The following is a 16,113-nucleotide window of genomic DNA, read 5'->3' on the forward strand; positions in this document are numbered from 1 at the left end:
TCTTGGGGACCAAAGTATGCTCTGAAAATGTGTGCACTTCATCCTTTTTCACTTTTCGGTTTTCAGGTAAATGTGAAAGGTGAGTATTATTATTCCATATAAATCCTGTTTAGATCACCCAAAGAGAAGTGGAAATTCATCCCTTCTCTACAGTGACACAGGTACTCACACAGAGCTTGTGTTTGTACCACCAAAAAAGAAGCTGAGACAGTACCACTTCCAATTCTTAAAAATTAATTTCATGAGAGTAAGAACTGAGCTATGACCATTTGAGACAGTTCACTGCACCTTTGATGTTTTGTGGTAAGACAGAATTGCCTACCTCAAAGGCCAAAACTGAAGGAGGTACAAAACCAGAAATTGTGATATTGGCCACAGTAATCCTTGTGACAGTTCAGGAAAGTGACATTTGTTTTGGTCCCCCTGTGATTTTGTTTTTCATAATGACTGTAGAAATTGCAGTCAAAACTCCTGGTAAACTCACAAGCAGCATCAGCTAGGATGGGACTCCTCCTGACAGAAGCAAGCATGCCATGGAGGTTCTTGTGCTTGGCTACCAAGAGATGCAGAATGAGAAACATTTACACTCTGAAGCAGGGCAGGATCAAGGGCAAAGTCTGACGGCAACTTTGATTTGAGAGACTGGGCCTCGAGGTGTCCTCATATAGTGGGGTTACCAAAATTCATTTCATACATGGACAAGTCTGAAGCTCTATAGAACTCAAGTGATGCACATTCCATTACTCATCTAGGGATCTGAGGCAATAATGTCACCCTTGAGGGTGCAGTTTGCTTTCTGGCAGCATACATCTTATAAATTCAGCCTTTGTGGAAAACATTCAGGTAAGATTTATGTAGTCTCTGGACATGCAGCTAAGACTTCCAAACTAGCACTCTCAATCACTTAGTAAACATTTATTCTTAGATTTACTGCACAGTGACCTCTCCCCTTTACAACTATGCTAAGAATGTCATATTCTGTGTGAATTCATTTGTGACTGGAGACACAAGATGCCTTCCTAAGGTGATTATAATACTATAATAATCTGCCTGTAAAACAGTAGAATACTGGGTAAAAAATGTTTTAAGTTTCGTTTTCCTCATTCACATAACCAGTTAGACCATTGAACTAACTATGAAATTACACCCTGTTGGTTCATCTGCAGTAATAAATGTGGACTTCTGGACATAAAAATAAATGCCTGTTGTTCAAAGGAGCAGTGTGCAAGCCATGACTAATTGGCAATATGTCGCCTTTAAACCCTCCTAGCACTGCTTGTGGCAATAAGAAACATAAAAGTTAAGAAGGAGGTTAACAGAAAGAACAAAGAAATAAATATTTGTCCAAAGATTATTACTCAGTTTTGTTGTCTTCTGTTTCAATGATTTAAATTAAAAAACCTCAAACAAAAAACAAACAAAACCCAAAACAAATCACAAAACCACAAAAACAAACAAAAAAACCCCAAAACTAAACCAAAAAAGCCCAAACATACCTACATACTGGTTTTTTTAGGGCATAGTAAGTTGCAGAATCCTACATCTCTTTTTGTGGTCTAACCACTGTACAGTGAATAGGAGACAAGTCATGCTGGTGCCAGCACATTTGTCATGAGGGAAGATTTGTTTTATAATTTAGGATATGCCTCCTACAACTTTGCGTACAGTCTATTTATAGGGTGACTATATGATAATTATAGTTGCAAAAGCAGTAGCTTGAGGTCTTGATGAATAAAGGTGAATAGTCAGGCAGTGAAACTCAGACCCTCACAGTTGCATCTTTCTGCCTTTTGCTCTAACAAAGGAAAAAGAAAAGAAACCATCTTCTGCATTTTGTTGCTTCCTCCCAAGCTAAGGATTTTAGGAGGAAAAAAAGCTAAGGACTTGGGAGGAATTTATCCTGTCCTAGGAAGGATGGGATTTTATAACATTGTCAGACAGACTTTCAAAAGCAAGGACAAAATCACATTGGTCACAAAATTTTCACACTGACAACTCAAAGAACTCATTATCAACATTAATGTTAATGTAATTAATCATAATTAGATTTGGCAACTGCAAGATTACTGAATTTTAACAGCTAAGAAGACACAAGCATTTGAAAAGACTGAATTTAAATTACTAGGTAAGAATTGTTTCTTAAACTTCTGTCTCTACAGCCAAATTTTTTCCAGGCTGGTCTGATTAGGGTCCCTAATCTGTAATTCTGACCTCCTGTATCTAGATCCACAAATAACATACAGGATTTTTCTGTCAGAGCAAATTATTGGTTCTGGTCCTTCCTTCACCTTCAGATTTGAAAATTGCATTTTTTTTCAACTTCTCACACATAAGCAGAATAATGCAAAACAGGTGAAGGGCAAAAACAACTGGAGAGCAGAAAGTCACAGGAAGAAAATTTCAAAGCGGGCTCTTACGTAGCACCCACTTATGCATGTCAAACATATTTCTGAATGAGAATTAATCCTCAAGCAATGTAAGAGAATGCAATTACTTTTTTCTGAAACACGCCAATGCCCTATCAGAAATGGGCTGTGCCATAAAAAAGACTGAAGACAGTTTCAGATAATTCTAAATAGATAACTGTGTATGTATACACATATAGGTAGGTACACAACTTTATTATTTAGTTTTCATATTGTTAATAAGAACTAAACATCATCTCTATTGCTTGCTCAGTAACTCTGCTTTTCTCAGCAGCATTCAGAGCCTTCAAAACAGAAGGAGTTAAAATTTGCTTCCCAAACAAATCTTTGGATTGATTGATTGTTTAAATTAAACAAGAGACATGAGGAAAATTATCTTTTTAGCATGAGTATGTCTTTATAGTGAAAAGCCCCATTATTAGCAAGGCTGCATGTCTATGCCACTTTCTCAGAACTGATCGTTTTCTTGTAGCTATAGATACTCCCAGACAGAATAGTGGATTCAGTCTGGGAGTTTGTTTGGAATCATTGAATGGCTTGTGTTGGAATATATTTTAAATATTATCTAGTTCCATCCCCTCTGCCATGAGTAGGGACACCTTCTGTTAGACCAGGTTGCTCAGAGCCCCATCTAACCTGGCCTTGAACACTTGCAGGGTGGAGCAGCCACAGCTTCTCTGGGCAACCTATTCAAGTGCCTCACCAACCTCACACTAAAGAATTTATTCCTAATAGTAAATCTAAACCTACCGTCTTTCAGTTAGCCATTACCCCTTGTCTTATCTCTCCAAGACCCCCTAAAAAGTCCCTCTCCAGCTTTCTTCTGGATCCCCTTTAGGTACTGGAAGGCTGTTTTAAGTTTTCCCCAGAGCATTCCCTTCTCCAGGTTGAATAACGCCAGCTCTCTGAGCCTGTCATCACCGGAGATGTGATCATCACAGTGATCATCTTCGTGGCCTTCACTGGACAAATACGAAAAAGCATCCAGCTTTTTATTTGTAATTGTAGAATATTTCAGACTTTTAGACTGTCATCACTCTTCTAAAAGCTTTTATTTTCAAAAGGGTTATGATGAAGAACTTTCTTGCTCTTTTCCATAGAAAAAAATTAACACTATGTCAAGATACTAGCGTTTAATAAAGAATACAAAGTTGAAGCTCCCAAGCACTTTACTGAATACTTTAGACTGTGGCGACCTGTCACTCCCATATCCTGTGTATTCCTATTCCCTTATCTGAATACTGAAGGACTTTAACAAACCTTTCAGAAGCTGTGCCACTAATCTTTTTACTTTCAGAAAGCAAACTGACATAATGAATCCCTATGAATACATATTGTACCCTCACAGTAGCTTAATTATAAGTAATCATAGAAGTTTCCTAGTTTAGTTTGTATCATAACACAAACAAAGCTCATACTGGTTATACTGTCAATCTTGCTGTAGTTTATTAATTAGCTTGAGATAGGTTGTCTATCAGATAACAAAGTCTAATGGACTTCTTTTGCAAGATAAAGGAAGATGAGAACTACTCTTCACTGGCAAAATGCTTTCCTTTACTCTGAGAATTAGGAGCAGAATGTGTCATAGCTTAACACAGAGTTCAGAAATCTCAAGCTACTCATCTCTTAAATATGAACGAAAACAAGGTAAGACAAAAAATCAAAGTAAATTTTAAATGTGATGAGAAGGAAAAGGAAATAAAATTATAAGTCAATGCTTAAAAGCTGTGAGATGTGTTTCTCTTCTCAGTGTAATCCTAGGGCCAAACAAAGCATCTTACTCCAAATACAAAAAGTGGTTTCAGCCACAATTTTGTATGCATTTATTAGTGGTTTTCCAACAGAGTCTGGAGGTTCTTAAGCTACACTGATCATACCTGTTTTCTCTGACACTGAAAGTCTGGTTTTGCTATGTGCGATAACTAAGGCTGTAGGAAATAAATGTATTTCCAAGACACTTGGTGTTTAACTAAAGCATAACTATCCCTTGTTCAGTTGACCTTATTTTTCTCCAACTGTGTTAAAACTTAACTGATGCGTGGAGAAAGCATGTAGCAAGATCTACAAGTCCCCAGGAACTGTTCTAGAGGTATCAAGTACTGAAAATACAAAAAAATTAAAACAGATGCCATACAGATTTCAATACTAGATGAATCATACATCAAGAACACCACCGCATTTGAGAATCATGCCCTTAGAACAGCTTCTGTTATATGAGGATTTGTACTTTAGCGCTTCCTTTTCTGTAAACATATCAGCATTTTGTTACTTCTCCAATGGAGCATTAACCTTTTTCTGGTTTTAAAGGTCAATAAATATTTTATTTCATTTTCAAAGTTATATAAAGATGCTCTTTCTTTTTCCAAGCACTTGGTGTATGAGTTTGTTCTAAAATCTATGCCCAGGAGCTGCTGTTGTTGAATTTGTACGAATTATGCTATTCCTCTAAATAAGTAATTAAGTAGCTGCTGCCAAACAGCATTCAGGAGAAAGCAGGTTAATTTACCACATGAAAATGCTTTCCTTGTTCTGTAATAGAACAGTACTTTGAAGAAAAACATTCAAATAAGAAAGACCGAAATGAAGGAGTGAATTTAGGGCTGTGGGAGTAGTATTATGACGCAACAAAATTTACCGTATCAATTTTGACTTAGTTGTATTTGCCTTTTACTGTGGAAAGGTTTGTGTGTTCCAAGGACAGCTGTAGCTATGGTAGAGGGTGCCACTCTATATAAGGCCACTCAAGCCAGGCTGGACAAAAGGACTGGATAGAAAGCAACCACAAGGCTTTTCAAGAAGGCTGCTGAGGAACAGGGCAGCAAGCTGGTCCTGTAGAACACACTCAATGCCACCTTTCAGAAACAAATTAAAGTAGCCACTCTGACAAACAGCATACCAAAATAATCAATTCTAGCTTTACAGAAGTTATAGGTATGGTGAAAATAAACATAAGGACCACGTTTGGGGAATTGGTGGTAAAAGAAACTTGAAACCAACTTTTCTAGAATATTTGAAGTGTTGCAACAATCAGAGAAATACAGCACTGTAGTCTGAACATTTTGAAATAAATTAATAATGACTTCCAAAAATCAACAAAAAAGTGATAAAGTGACTTTCAGTGAAATAAGATAGCTTTAATCAATATAACCTTTAAAGCAGAAAAATCATATTCAGATGAGCAACCAATTAGCATCTGATTTCCCTGAGCTAGCTTTCAAATGAGAGATATAGAAATGAGACTTGTAGAAAGTCAGGCACAGGGCAAAATGCAAGGGGTAGCTCAAAATTCAATGCTGCTAGTGCTGAGAAACTATAAAAATGCTCCCACTAAACAATGGGAGAATTCTAGGCATGTTTGTGGGTCACAGAGTAATGAAAGCAATGGGATTAATGAATCAAAAGGTGATTCTTTTGGCTGGTAGAACCATGAATAAGTCAAATATTATCATTAATGGGGTATTAGTGTCACACAGTTATATCCCCACAAATCCCAGAGAAAGTCAAGTGAAAACATGATGACCAGCTATGGAGTAGAATGAAATTTGGCAGCACTACTGTCCAGTGGGTTAGACCATAAAAACCCCAGACAAGGTATTAGAAAAAGTGCCATAAAAACAATCTCAAATCTGAAAAAGAAATTAGTGTATATCCCAGTCATCATCATTCCGCATGGAAAGGATGCTGAACTACAAGTGATTTTACAAAGAAGCAAATCTTAAATCTGCCTATTGTATCAGGACAGGGAAGAGGAGAGAAGGAAGACATGGCAATCAAAACTGCCCATCTATGTCCCCTCCCAAAACCACCTCCAGAAAAATCAGCAGCAAATAGCAGTAAACGAGCCTGAGGGGACGTGAAGGGATACCTTCATAGCAGTGAAGGAAGCAGTAGCAATAGCTGCAAGGTGCAGCACTGAAACATTTTGGTGAGCAAGATTCTACCTGGCAAGTCTACCCTAGCTGAAGGGCTGCAAAAGCCACATGAGAAAAGACTTCAACCCTCTTTTATAGAAATGAACAAAATAAGGAAAACAAAAGACCAGCTGAAAAAACCCTCAACAATACAAGCAGTGAGACAGAATAAAAGTTATACAGATGAAAAAAAGAAAAAAGAAAACAAAAAATCCAAGCACACAACTTTTATTTATTCTGATAATAAATTAACCTGGATATTTTAAACACTTTATCAATAAAGTGAATTAGCATTAAACCTTAGGTTTTGTATTTGAAAAAAAAATATCAGCGCTTGTATACTGCATTATGGGTTGAGGGTTTTAATGCATTTTATTTTTGTTCAAGAAGCCATTCAGATTCGTGGGAGGAGTTCATGAAGGAGAGGGGATATCTAATTCGTTTAGAATTAAATGTGTTTTCCCAAACACAAATTATAAAACATGGCAACATAACACCCTTTCCTTTTAAGTGTGTGTCTGTTCCCTAGACCACAACTCACATTCATTTTATATTATTGATCCAACACTAAACAAAAGTGATTGAATTATTATGTACAAACAGCTAAGAAAAAAAAAAGTGTTTTTTTTTTTCTGACATAACATGCAGAATAGTTAGAATAAATAGTTAGAATAGTTAGAATAAATATATGGTTTCAGTCTTCAACCGCTTTGACTTAACCCTAGAGCTGTATTAAAATACCTTTACTCATGCTTTATGCAATGAACTGAACTTTAGACATTAGATCAAAGGCAAAAACTAGACTATATATTGCAGTTTTGCTGTTTTCTCCAGAACAAACAATATGAAAAAGGACAGTTAATAAAATTTAAAGAAAAGTGAACACTGGATAGAAGCTAATTTCAAACTGATGGAAAGACAGGTTAAGCCATAGAAATCAATGCCACAAATTTAAACAGAAGGCAAAAAGAAGAGGAAAAAAATGTCCTACTAACTCTTGCAGGGCATCTGAAATTTGGGATGTACACTTCTTGCCATAACTCAGCCTGGAAATTTTCTGAAATTTTCAATTTAAACCTTGTGGACCAAATTTCTACCATTAACAACAATGCAATGCTAATGTCTCCTCTGGAGTACAACTGCAATAATGCACTGGGAATCCGAATCAGTGCTTTTAATCACTGCAAAAGAACTTTTCTCACTGAAGTTATTCTTCCACCCTAGGTCAGTCTCTCCTGCTGCACTGCCACATTCATTTCTCTAAGTTTAAAGGTGAACACACAACTACTTCCAAGAATCCCAAGTGTGCTTTATCTTGTGCACGTGTGCATCTGTCCACACACTGAGACACATAGTCTAATTAGGAAGTATGGCATTGATGATCTGTTTCAACTCCCCATGCTTCTGCTCCTCCAGCAGCAACCACAGAGCTTCGGAGGGTCCATCAATAAGAGCAGGGTTCCTGCTGACAGCTTGTATCAAGGGGAGGATTTGCAGAACTAAAAGGTCTGTCTCCCTCCAAGTTCACCAGAGCTTCTCTCAAATGAGGGGTAACTTCACATGAAACTCTGCCTGAAGGTCAGACCTACTGTGTTTTCTTCCTGTTCAGGAGCTCCCGGGCATTCCTACGGCGAAGTGAGCAAAACTTCCTTATGTGCTCAGCTAACTCCCAAAAGTAGGACCAGAATGTCATCAGGTTTGCACCTTATTATATAAGACCTCAAGAGTTGTTTTCCCTCACACACTTTGCGTATTAAAAGCACAACACAAATACAGAAAGTCTATAAAATCCCTCCAATCCCAAAAGAAAAAATAGGAAAGCAAAGGGAAAAAAAAGAGGAGGAAAAAAAGAAGAGATCACAGTGGTGATTTGTGGGCCAAGAAGCCAAAGACTTAGTTTTGTGGTGCATTGGGTCATATTCCGGTGGGAGAAAGGCCTGTTCAAGTGGGACTGCCTGCATCACATAGATAGAAGTTGCTAATCTTCTTAGCCAAAGACTAGTTTAAATGGCCTTTTCATTACTCAAACTAATAATACATGGAAATTGTGCAATGAAGGCAAAAGTAGCACAAACTCACTCTACTGGAACAAGTGAGACAAGGAATGTTAAAAAAAAGGAAAAACTCTGTGATGAATTGCATTACTGCAGTGTTAAAACCCACCATTTATAACCTGCATATAGTTATGAAATCCCGTAAACATTAGAAGAATTTTGCTGAGTAACAGGGACACCTAATAAAGCCTCGTTTCCTACAGATACATGTGTCTTAGGTTTCTACAAACACATACCTCAGCTCCTACTCGATATCCTTCTGGGTTTCACCCTTCCTCTGTGTTCCCTTAAATTTTTTTCTTCTGCTTTTTAACAATCCTCTCAACGCAGTCAGTTCCCTTTCCATAAACAGCCTCTGGACATGAAGCACCACACTGCATGGTTGGCCCAAAGTTCTCTGTGATCATGCTGCAGCCTTTCCTTCATTCATCTGGATCCCTCTCCTCAGCAGCTCATTTTCACAGAAATGTATAATCTTTGGGAATAATGTATAATAATCTTTGGGAAATCCTTTGTTACAATTTGGTTGCAGTTGGCCAGTGGTCAGAGGAGGAACTGACAGTGCAATCACATCAGCCTTGTTTCAGAAGGAAACCAAAGGCTAGAAACATCACTGATTTTCTCAAACACCAGTAGCCTTTTCACTGATTCAGAGATGGGATCTTGAATACCTACGGGTTTTCTCTGGGACAACAAAAGAAATCTTAGGGTAGGCTCTTTAATATTCAATTACATGAGCTAGAGAACTAAAGGAGTTTTCCCTTTCTAACATCCCTTTTTAATACATGGAACTTGCCCTATGTTAATATGCCCAAAAGTAATACATCATGATTAGGGTACCTATAATTTTGTTAGAAAACTTTCCAACATGAGGTGCTGAATCCAAAATAAGGTTACTCAGTTTTGAATGTCATTACGATCTAATCACTGGATTGCCTGAAGCAGTTACTTGCCTAGAAGCTGGCAGTTATGACTAGATTACATAAAATACGCAGAAACAGAGGATATTCCAAAGAAGCACAAATATTTATACTTTGTTTCTAGCAGAGGCTTATCTCCAGAGTCAAATGAAATTGTAAATGAAGCAGGTTGTATGAGAATGTAAATGGCACAACAAAAGAAAATGACAAATCTCCAAAAGAGTTTGGCAGATTAAGAGAGATGACTGTTGTGGTCATAATCCTCATCCCAATTAAATGTTTCTGTTAATATGACAATGAGGGAAAGTGAGAGATGACAATGAAAACAGAAGAAACAGCAATATAAAAATATATAAATTAGATGCTTTTGCCACTGAAAGAAATTCACATGGAGATGTAAACAGATGTAACCCTGAAATAAAAGAGAAAGACTGAATTGCTAATTATTTCCTCTGTTTTGCACTACTTGGATACTAGAAGGAATGCTTCAGTATAAAAATTCAAAACAAATAACTTGTCTTTTGCAAGATGGAGATACTATTCATTATTCTTCCTCACTTTGTTTAATTGCCTTGAACACACATTGAAAGGCAATGAGGAAAAGATTAATCTGGAAGAATCTGACATTGAAATATTCACCCTACAGCACAGCAGCTACCCAGTATTATACCTTTGTGACTTTAGGGCCCACTGTCAAAGGCACAAAATATTAACAACACTTTTAAACTGAAACACGAAGGGTTCAAACTGATTTCACACCACAGACTGGAGATCAAAGACACACATGCATCTTCCAGCCCATGCTCAGACTGTCACTCAACAAAGTAAGGACTGCTGGCACACAGAGATTACTCATTGAGAAGGTTTTCATTTGAGAGGCTAGGGAATGGGTGTCTGCATATGTCCTACTAAGAATGTGTGTTAAAAAAATATTTTCCAAGTTGTGTCACCTGGCATACCTCAATGAAAGTCCTTCAGGACGACATAAATCTTTGCAGACTAAAACAACTTGCTCTTTTCGCAGACATAAAATGGTCCATTAAAATATAATTAATTTTGTTACAGTAAGAGATAATTAAATCAGTCAGCAGTTGAAGACAGCTAATTGAGAACACAAACTCCCTTTCTGTTGCTGATCATAACTAAACAAGAATTTGTCAAGATGTAGAAAGAAAAGTACTCTGTTTTGATGCAGCACGGAAATAAGGCAAGTCACCTTCAGACTGACACTCTTCTCAACCTCTGATAGTCTTGCATATTTCACCTTGTTGCAGGCCATCAGTGACCTGATTTAACCAGTTAAGTAAAACAGACTACCATTATCAACAGCATACAGTAAGGAGAGTAGAGTCGGAAGCTACTTTGCAAAAATCTATTTCCTTCCCCTCCCCCATCACTACAATAGTTGCCTGAGTAGCAAATGTAACACAATCATTTCCAGCACATTTATACTCTTGGGGTTTTGGCAACTTTATACTGCAGAGAATGAAGAAGAGGCAGAACAGAGAAATTTACCCAAACAGAGGAAAAGCAGTCACCCAGAGACTTGAAATTCAGGGCTAAAAAGTTTTCAAAAAAGTTTGGGGTTTTTTGCAGTCAGCAGGTCTCATATTTTATTTGCCTGGAGAAGCAATTTTTTCAGTTATTATTCTTCTTTTCTTCTCTATTCTCCCCAGGACTATCAGTATCATCCTGCATTTCCCTTGCATGGAAGGCAGTCATCACTTCGCTCAACCTCATGACACCTGTGTAAATCAAATCAAATATTCCTGCTAGGGTTAAGAGCTTTGTTTTCCTGACTGCAGGCACAGGGACAAAGTGACGGGGACATTCGAATGCAAATAGCCTACTCAATAATACAATGTCAGGTTCTTTTTTGTCTGTATGTTGTTCTCCCTCTTCTTGACTTGAAATGATTTTATCATAATTTCATATAACTATTTGTGTGAGTTTGCTGTGATTCTTTGAGGTGAAGTTTCAAGTTTTGAGGGTGGGCAATCTTGTATTTTATCAGGCCGAATATTGCTCCACTTCTGAGAACTACAGATTTCTATCTTTTCTTTCTATTGAAGTTATGCTTTTAATCAGAGACACTTATGTCAGTGTATCCTGAGGAGTCAAAAATTTGTACTGTTCTCCCCACTACCTTATACATGCTACATCTGCTGATTTGCAGATACACAAACCCCTGTCACCATGACATAACACTTTCACAAGCAGTATTTAGACTGTTGCTGCTATACCATCCACTAAGCCTTGCCACACTTCCCAGCCATGCTGCTATTTGTGTTTTTTCATCATCCAGCCAATCAATATCTAAAAACCTGACACAAAGTGCAGTTTTGCCATGTGAGGACTTATCTAGTGCCCACAGGATACTAAACCCAAGAAGTAAAGAATCCCTTTGATGGACTGATATCATAAATAATGTTTAAGACATAGTCACAACCATAATGGCTAAATACAAAGAAATAAATGCTCTCTGGCAGCAATGCATCATATCATTCTATATTTTAACATATATATTGACAAGTTCAGACATTTAAAAGCTTTCTAATCACCCTTCCTTCTAGTCTGAGCAACTTCATGAACAAATTGATTTTCAGATTTTATCAGGTAGAACTTGAATGCAAATGAAAAGATTTTCAGCACAATGAAATCCAGCTATTTAAAACATCCTACATCATATGGAAGTTCCATGTGACAACTTAAAAAAAAACAAGAGTTCCAGCCACATACTTCATTATAGGTCATGAACTAGGCCATTTTCAAGAGAAAGTGTTAAAGGATAGTGTCAGGCTTTCTGTTTTTTCTCCATTCTCCCCAGAAACACACTATTATTTTGTTTCCACAGTAGAACTGATGTTTTTCACATCAGAAAAAAAATCCTGAAGCATCAGAAAAAAAGGTCTGATCTGACAAGCATTGCAAACTCAGTTAACAAGCTACTTTAATTATCCTCCTAAGATTTTCCCATTTGTACTCTGATCATCATCTTCTTCACAAACTTAATTATGCCTCATTTGTTCTTTCTGCACTACTCTCAGTAAGTATTCCAGGTGGAAAAGAGGAGCCTGTTTGTAACTGTAACCTTAGGTAATTTTTATATATTATTATTTTTTTATTTTGCTATAGAATAATTTGGGTTTTTTTTAATAAAAAAATATACAAACTTATCTTTGGGCAATATGAATATTGAGTAGAAAGCTACAGTATTTCCACATGAGAAAAGCAAAACTGGATGGCTATGTGAACAGCCATCAGTTCAAAAATTAACACTAGACAGATGATTGAATAAATGAAAATCATGCTGTTATCATCTGCATTTTAAAGATTAGTATTAATAAATTCTGATTCCTCAGCAGAGGGAACCTTTCCACAAACTTGACCTTTGAGAAAGTCAGGAAGAAGAACAGCTGGGAATAAATGTGCTTTGTGAGCTACGTACTGAGACATGAACCCAGTTACTACTTAGAATTTATGCACTTCCAACAGTTTTAAAGTCAATAGGAATTATTGCATTATAACTGAGTAGAGGCAGAGTAAATACCCAGAAGTACCATAATTTGAGGCCTGAGGAGCTGTTTCATGTTTTCAAAAGTCCTAGATGCACCCGCCTACCATGATTGAACTTGATTTCATTTAGGTTGCTTTTTGAGATACATTAATTTTATTTAATTAACCTACTGAGACACGTGACTGCTGCCCCATACTCACATGCATTTTGAGTACAATGCCAAGCCTTAAAATCCAGTACTATATAGAAGTAACTATTCTTCTTTACACGTAATTTCATTGGCCTTCGGAACTGAGACATACTAATTACACAAAATGAGAAGCTAGAAAAGCGTCAAACCTAAGTTTCTATATTTCAAAAAAAGATCCAGAGATACAAGATAGTTAACATTTGAATATATTCCATTCCATGCCTTACCTGAACCAAATTCCATCCCTTTAGAGATTCAGCAATGATAGAAGTAACTGTTGCACATACACCACCAAAAACCATCAGATGATTAGGTCCATATTTTATTGCATCATAGAAGGCTTTGAGTCCTTTTGCATTGTCGCACTGGGAAAAAAAAAGAAAAAAAAGAGTCAATATTTAATGTCATAAATAAAATAATTAACTAAGAAATAAACTATTGGGGAGTTAGGCAGGAAAAAAGAGTCAGGAGTTGCACAGATATAAAAATTGTACAATATATAACATCTGAAAAGCTAAACATGAAGAATTAGAGTATTCGCTTCCAGACTCCTAGTGTGATGTAGTAAAAGAACAGCAAACCCCCTCCTTACATTGTATAAAACCAGAACTTCGATACCACTATTTGACAAATAATAAAAAAGGTTTTGACTGAAACCTTTTCTACATTGAGAGCTACCATTTCCAAAAGTAAAATTCGGAATTAATACCAGATTGCCAGCAGGACTTCCATAGTTGGAAGAAAGTTGGACAATACTGCTGGTCTCTGTAAAAAAAGTTCTGTCTGTAATGAAAGCTCCTAAGTAACCTCTCCTTAAAGTCCAACCCCAGCATTCTGTGCAAAAATATATAATGAAGAGACTATTACTTAGAAGGATAACACAAAGTCTTCAAAAGGTAACAAAAGAGTATTCTTTTAAGAATCTGCTAAGAATTAATTGTTCTGCTCTCATAACTCACACTGCTTTGAGCAGAAGGTGGGGCTAAATGACATTGTGAGGTCCTTCTAACCTGACCTGTTCTAGGCTTCTCTGATAATTAGTTTGATCTTTACTTCAGATGTAAAGAATTTTACCGTAAACTGAGACCAGGATTCAAAATTAAGAAACAAGGGCTGATGCTAGTCAGGATTGCAAAAGATATATCAATCCATGAATGGAGTAGTATCAATCATTCATAATAACCCATGTAGTCACGGCTTTACTCCTGAGCTTACAACAAAGTATTAATAAATTATTTGCCTGAAGTCAAGAATTTGATTCCAAACCATACTGGAAGTCAGAAATGCCGACAGGCTATAATGGCAGTTGCCACTGCTCCATTAGCAGCCACTTCCTTATCTCTCTTTTTGAAACAAAAATTTTCTGCCCATTTTTGCTTCCTCTACAAAGTCTTGCACAAATATACTCTTTATAAGAAATATCATACACCAGCCTCCCACATTTCATTATCACAATTCAATAAAACAATTCATTAACTATCAGCATCCAAGTAGTAATTGTATTGCATTCTTTGGAGAGAAAAAAGATTTTGACTAAGAAGTTTGGAAGCTTATATTAATCTCCTTACTGAATTAATATGTGAAATGAAAAATTATTCTATTTGCATTCTGTCTGCAAGAATAGAATTATTGCTCCCACTTATTCAAAAGGATAGAGATTTTTAAGGCATAGACCTCTTTAAATTGCATAATATAGCACAACGCCTTCCTTCTTAATGCAGAAAAAAACCCAAACCACTTCAGTATGGTAGATGCTTCCCTATCAGTTTGATGGACTGGTGGCAAGCTCACATTCTGAAGGAATTGAGAATGTGATTATTGGAAGAAGCAGTGTCCTCTATTCTTACTCCTCCACTCCCTAAAGACCAGTTTATTCCAAGTGCAACTAGAAGGCTCAACTAAATCCTGACTTTTATAAGCAGCCAAAGACACTAGAGCTTCAAATATCTGAACTTAAGTGGCATTTAGCCAAGTTTTTGCCCTCATCCACTGTATCATTTGAAGGTGCAGTAGCAGAGATTGTTGAACTTGTTTTCATAGCAACTTAAAACCAGTTAATACAAATTTTTTTTTTGCATTGTCACATTTTAGATGTCTCGCTGAGGAGCAGTTCAAGAAGAATACAAGTCATATATTAAATAAAGATGATGTTAATGTAAAATAACACTCAGAATCTGTAGCCCATGAAAGACTATGTACATGAAAAGTTATGGAGAAATAAAATTCTGCATTCTAAATGATAAAGACCTATGGCATGTTATCTGAAGTCGAATTCACACTGAAATTTACCTTTGCATCACGAAGCACTGATGCATTTTTAACTATTATTTGCCTACAAAATATTTCTCACTGCAGTAAACTTATGCAATTATGGGTCCCAGTAGGTTGACTCACTGGGAGGTCTAGAATTGCTATTATTATAAGGCTTTTTTAATTTGATTTTTACCTGTTCATGAAGACACTTGCATGACAAAAACCCTTTTTTAATCACAGAGCAGTTCTCTTGGGAAGGTATGCCAAAATCTTTATTCGTCTCTCCCAAAGTGAAAGGTTTACGCTGCTGAGATTGATATTACTGATCAATCAAAAGTACATGCAATAACACCTGAGCTTCTCTTCAATGTGATTCAGTTAAAAGCCTACCATGTTCTCACCTTTGTACTTTCCTCCTGAATAGTCTTATCTCTGTCTTTTATGCCACCATGAATAATTATACTAGACTCTGTCTACTCCTTGAGCAAAACCATCCCAATAGTCCAAAGTATGTCTCAAAGACAAAGAATAAGAACTTAACACTGTGGCTGGCCACAACTGGACAGATATGAAAGGAAAAATGAGAAAGATGGGAGAAAGCAGACTTTCACATTTGTTTAATGTCACATTTCACAACATACATTGTGTATAGCATTCTTCCCTGCAAGCAACAGAACAGTCTGTCACAAGCATTAAAAAATAAACATTCAGATAAAAATAATAACCTTACCAAGCCAGACAGACAAGTAGTAGAAAAGGTTTCTTCCTGCCTCTAGTCTGACGAATGTATCCTTAGTGAGCTCCTGAAGCCCTCTGAACAAGGTGAGTTTTTAAGAAATCCC

The 16,113-nt window shown here is 36.7% G+C and overlaps 1 protein-coding gene across 1 annotated transcript in view; it reads right to left on the reverse strand.

The window, feature by feature from the left end:
- The window catches only part of GABBR2 (gamma-aminobutyric acid type B receptor subunit 2), a 471,821-nt gene that overhangs the window by 354,146 nt on the left and 101,562 nt on the right, over positions 1 to 16,113 (reverse strand). Inside the window, exon 2 of the mRNA XM_027741022.2 lies at positions 13,246 to 13,383. Coding sequence (XP_027596823.1) covers positions 13,246 to 13,383 — 138 coding nt within the window. The remainder of the gene's footprint in view (positions 1 to 13,245; positions 13,384 to 16,113) is intronic.

Source organism: Pipra filicauda, unplaced genomic scaffold, assembly GCF_003945595.2.
Source record: "Pipra filicauda isolate LSUMZ 115617 unplaced genomic scaffold, ASM394559v2 scaffold56_size3634133_pilon, whole genome shotgun sequence".
Classification (NCBI taxonomy): domain Eukaryota; kingdom Metazoa; phylum Chordata; class Aves; order Passeriformes; family Pipridae; genus Pipra; species Pipra filicauda.